Consider the following 4,669-nt stretch of genomic DNA (forward strand, 5'->3'; position numbering starts at 1 on the left):
CCCAACCCCGCCCCCCCCCCGGGGGGACCCCGAGCCCCCCGCCGGGGACGCCCCCGAGGTGGAGATCGAGTACGTGAGCGAGGAGCCCGAGATCTACGACCCCAACTTCGTCTTCTTCAAGAGGATCTTCGAGGCCTTCAAGGTGACGCTTCGGGGGGGTGGTGGCACCTTTGGGTGCCAGTGTCACCCCTGGGTGCTGAGGGGTCATTCCTGGGTGCTGGGGTCACCCCTGGGTGCTGAGGGGTCATTCCTGGGTGCCGAGGGTGACTCCAGTGTCACCCCTGGGTGCTGCTGACCCGTGTCCCCTGTCCTCTGACCCTTGTCCCCTCTCCCTGACCCTGTCCCCTCTCCCTGTCCCCATCCCTGATCCCTGTCCCCTTTCCCTCTCCCTGTCCCCATCCCTGATCCCTGTCCCCTCCTTGACCCTGTCCCCTGGGTGCTTCTGAACTCTGTCCCCTGTTCCTGTGTCCTCTCCCTGTCCTGGTTCCCATCCTTGTCTCCTGTTCCCTCTCCCCTCACCTGTGTCCCCTGTCCCCATCTCCTGACCCTGTCCCCTGGGTGTCCCTGACCCGTGTCCCCTGGGTGTCCCTGTGCCCTGACCCGTGTCCCCTGTCCCCTGGGTGTCCCTGTCCCCTGACCCGTGTCCCCTGTCCCTGTCCCAGCTGACGGACGAGGTGAAGAAGGACAAGGAGAAGGAGCCGGAGCGGGCAGAGCGAGCCGAGAGCGCCGGAGCGCCCCGGAAAAAGGGACCCGAGGATGGCACCAGGGGCAGCGACGGGGACAGCTCCGAGGACGAGCAGGTGACATGGGGACACTGGGGACACTGGGGACAGCCCCGAGGATGAGCAGGTGACACGGGGACACTGGGGACACTGGGGACACTGGGGGACAGGGGCAGCGACGGGGCCCCTGACCCATGTCCCCTGTCCCCTGGGTGTCCCTGTCCCCTGACCCGTGTCCCCTGTCCCCTGGGTGCCCCTGACCCATGTCCCCTGTCCCCTGGGTGTCCCTGCCCCCTGGGTGTCCCCTGTCCCCTGGGTGCCCCTGACCCATGTCCCCTGTCCCCTGGGTGTCCCTGCCCCCTGGGTGTCCCCTGTCCCCTGGGTGCCCCTGACCCATGTCCCCTGTCCCCTGGGTGTCCCTGCCCCCTGGGTGTCCCCTGTCCCCTGGGTGCCCCTGACCCATGTCCCCTGTCCCCTGGGTGTCCCTGCCCCCTGGGTGTCCCCTGTCCCCTGGGTGTCCCTGTCCCCTGACCCGTGTCCCCTGTCCCTGTCCCAGCTGACGGACGAGGTGAAGAAGGACAAGGAGAAGGAGCCGGAGCGGGCAGAGCGAGCCGAGAGCGCCGGAGCGCCCCGGAAAAAGGGACCCGAGGATGGCACCAGGGGCAGCGACGGGGACAGCTCCGAGGACGAGCAGGTGACATGGGGACACTGGGGACACTGGGGACAGCCCCGAGGATGAGCAGGTGACACGGGGACACTGGGGACACTGGGGACACTGGGGGACAGGGGCAGCGACGGGGACAGCTCCGAGGATGAACAGGTGACATGGAGACACTGGGGACATGGGGACAGCTCCGAGGACGAGAAGGTGACATGGGGACATTGGGGACACTGGGGGACAGGGGCAGTGATGGGGACAGGTCCGAGGATGAGAAGGTGACATGGGGACACTGGGGACATGGGGACAGCTCCGAGGACGAGCAGGTGACACGGGGACACTGGGGACATTGGGGGACAGGGGCAGTGAGGGGGACAGCGGGGCGTCCCTCCCGGTGTCACTTGCGCTGTCCCCGCGTGTCCCCAGGAGAAGAAGCAGGAGGTCCCCAAGCTGTCCAAGAAGAAGCTGCGGCGCATGAACAGGTTCACGGTGGCCGAGCTGAAGCAGGTGACACTTGGGGACACGGCCCTGTCCCCTCCCCCGTGGGTGTGGGTGGCACTCGGAGCTGGGGACAGCCCTGAGGTGACACCTCCTGTCCCCTGGGAGCCCCGGTGGGGACACCAGAGCCACCCTGGGCTGTGCAGTGTGTCCCTTGTCACCTTCCTGGGGACGCTGGTGCCATGCTGGTGTCCCCTGTCCCCACCCAGGGTCACGTTGGTGTCCCCAGCACCATTCTGGGGCTCTCCCCCTGTCACTATGTTTTGTCCCCTGATGTCCCTTTGCTGTCCCCGCTGTCCCCACAGCTGGTGGCCCACCTTGTCGTGGTGGAGATGCACGATGTGACCACCCAGGGGTCACTTGGGGTCCCACAGAGCCACCCCACGGCTCTTCCCCCTTAACTCCCCTGCCATTCCCCGCTGTCCCCTGCTGTCCCTTGATGTCCCATTGCTGTCCCCACTGTCCCCACAGCTGGTGGCCCACGTTGGCATGGAGATGCACAGTGTGACCACCCAGGGGTCACTTGGGGTCCCACAGAGCCACCCTGGGGCTCTTCCCCCTTAACTCCCCTGCCATTCCCCGCTGTCCCCTGCTGTCCCTTGATGTCCCATTGCTGTCCCCACTGTCCCCACAGCTGGTGGCCCGCCCGGACGTGGTGGAGATGCACGATGTCACCGCGCAGGACCCCAAGCTGCTGGTGCACCTGAAGGCCACGCGGAACTCGGTGCCGGTGCCGCGGCACTGGTGCTTCAAGAGGAAATACCTGCAGGGCAAGAGGGGCATCGAGAAGCCGCCCTTCGAGCTGCCCGAGTTCATCAAGCGCACCGGCATCCAGGAGATGCGCGAGGCCCTGCAGGAGAAGGTGGGGACAGCTTGGGGACACCTCGGGGACAGCTCGGGGACACCTCGGGGACAGCTTGGGGACGTCTCAGGGAATGCCTGAGGGGCAGCTGTGGGGCAGCCAGGGGGGTGGGAGTGGGTTTGGGGAGGGGTCTCGGGGGTCTGGGGAGGTTCTAAAGGTTCACAGGCATCCAGGAGATGCACGAGGCCCTGCAGGAGAAGGTGGGGACAGCTCAGGGACACCTCGGGGACAGCTTGGGGACATCTCAGGGACAGCTTGGGGACATCTCAGGGGCATCTCGGGGAATGCCTGAGCGGCAGCTGTGGGGCAGCCAGGGGGGTGGGAGGATTTTGGAGATTTGGGGACATCCTGGGTTGGAATTCCAGAAATCTGGGGACATCCTGGTTGGGTTCTGGGGACATCCTGGTTGGATTTTGGAGGTTTGGGGACACCATGGTTGGATTTGGGGACATCCTGGTTGGATTTTGGAGGTTTGGGAACACCATGGTTGGATTTTGGGGACATCCTGGTTGGATTTGGGGACACCCTGGTTGGATTTTGTGACCTTGTGGCCGTGGTGGTCACACCTTGGTGGTCACACCTTGGTGGCCGCCATCGCTTCCCCCGAGGCTCCCCGGGGCCACCCCCGTGTCCCCACGGCCCCGGGGCGTGTCCCCACCGTCCCCTGCGCTGTCCCCAGGAGGAGCAGAAGACCATGAAGTCCAAGATGAGGGAGAAGGTGCGGCCCAAGATGGGCAAGATCGACATCGACTACCAGAAGCTGCACGACGCCTTCTTCAAGTGGCAGACCAAGCCCAAGCTGACCATCCACGGGGACCTCTACTATGAGGTGGGGACACCTGGGGACACCTGGGGGGACATGTGGGGCTTTAGGGCTCTCCTGGGGGACATTTGGGGACATCCTGGTTGGAGTTTGGGGACATCCTGATTGGAGTTCTGGTGGTTTAGAGATGTCCTGGTTGGATTTTGAGACTTTGGGGACATCCTGGTTGGATTTTGGGGGTTTGGGGACACCTGAGGGGACATTTGGGGCTTTAGGGCTCTCCTGGGGGACATCTGGGGACATCCTGGTTGGGGTTTGGGGACATCCTGGTTGGATTTTGGAGGTTTGGGGACATCCTGGTTGGATTTTGGGGACATCCTAGTTGGATTTTGGGGGTTTGGGGATACCTGGGGGGACGTGTGGGGCTTTAGGGCTCTCCTGGGGGACATTTGGGGACATCCTGGTTGGAGTTCTGGTGGTTTAGAGATGTCCTGGTTGGATTTTGAGACTTTGGGGAAATCCTAGTTGGAGTTTTGGGGTTTGGGGACACCTGGGGGACATTTGGGGACACCCGGTGGCAATCGTCACTTTTGGGACATCCCTGTGGGACTTGGGGGGGCTTTGGTGACATCCTGGTTGGGTTTTTGGGGCTGTCACCACCCCTGGAGTTCTGGGGTTTGGGGACATCCTGGTTGAAGATTTGGGGGTTTGGGGACATCTTGGGAGATATTTGAGGATTTGGGGTTGTTGTGGTTGGATTTTGGGTGGTTTGGGGACGTCCTGGTTGAACATTTTGGGGTTTGGGGACATCCTGGGGGTGGCAATCGTCACTTCTGGGACATCCCTGCGGGACTTGGGGGGGCTTTGGTGACATCCTGGTTGGGTTTTTGGGGCTGTCACCACCCCATGACCCCGCTGTGTCCCCTGGGTGTCCCTGCTGTCCCCTGGGTGACCCCGCTGTCCCCTGGGTGACCCCGCTGTCCCCTGGGTGTCCCCTTGTCCCCAGGGGAAGGAGTTTGAGACGCGGCTCAAGGAGAAGAAGCCGGGAGATCTCTCGGACGAGCTGCGGATCGCGCTGGGCATGCCCGTGGGGCCGGTGAGGGCACCCAAAACCACCCCAAAACCACCCCAAAACCACCCCAAAATCACCCCAAAATCACCCCAAA

General features: G+C 63.8%; 1 protein-coding gene across 1 annotated transcript in view; it reads left to right on the plus strand.

Moving 5' to 3' along the window:
- SF3B2 (splicing factor 3b subunit 2) overlaps positions 1-4,669 on the plus strand; it is a 14,389-nt gene that overhangs the window by 6,369 nt on the left and 3,351 nt on the right. The window contains exons 8-12 of the mRNA XM_041413489.1: positions 663-800; positions 1,807-1,887; positions 2,513-2,740; positions 3,420-3,569; positions 4,510-4,608. Coding sequence (XP_041269423.1) covers positions 663-800; positions 1,807-1,887; positions 2,513-2,740; positions 3,420-3,569; positions 4,510-4,608 — 696 coding nt within the window. The remainder of the gene's footprint in view (positions 1-662; positions 801-1,806; positions 1,888-2,512; positions 2,741-3,419; positions 3,570-4,509; positions 4,609-4,669) is intronic.

Source organism: Onychostruthus taczanowskii, unplaced genomic scaffold (assembly GCF_017590055.1).
Source record: "Onychostruthus taczanowskii isolate IOZ18803 unplaced genomic scaffold, ASM1759005v1 scaffold418, whole genome shotgun sequence".
Classification (NCBI taxonomy): Eukaryota; Metazoa; Chordata; class Aves; order Passeriformes; family Passeridae; genus Onychostruthus; species Onychostruthus taczanowskii.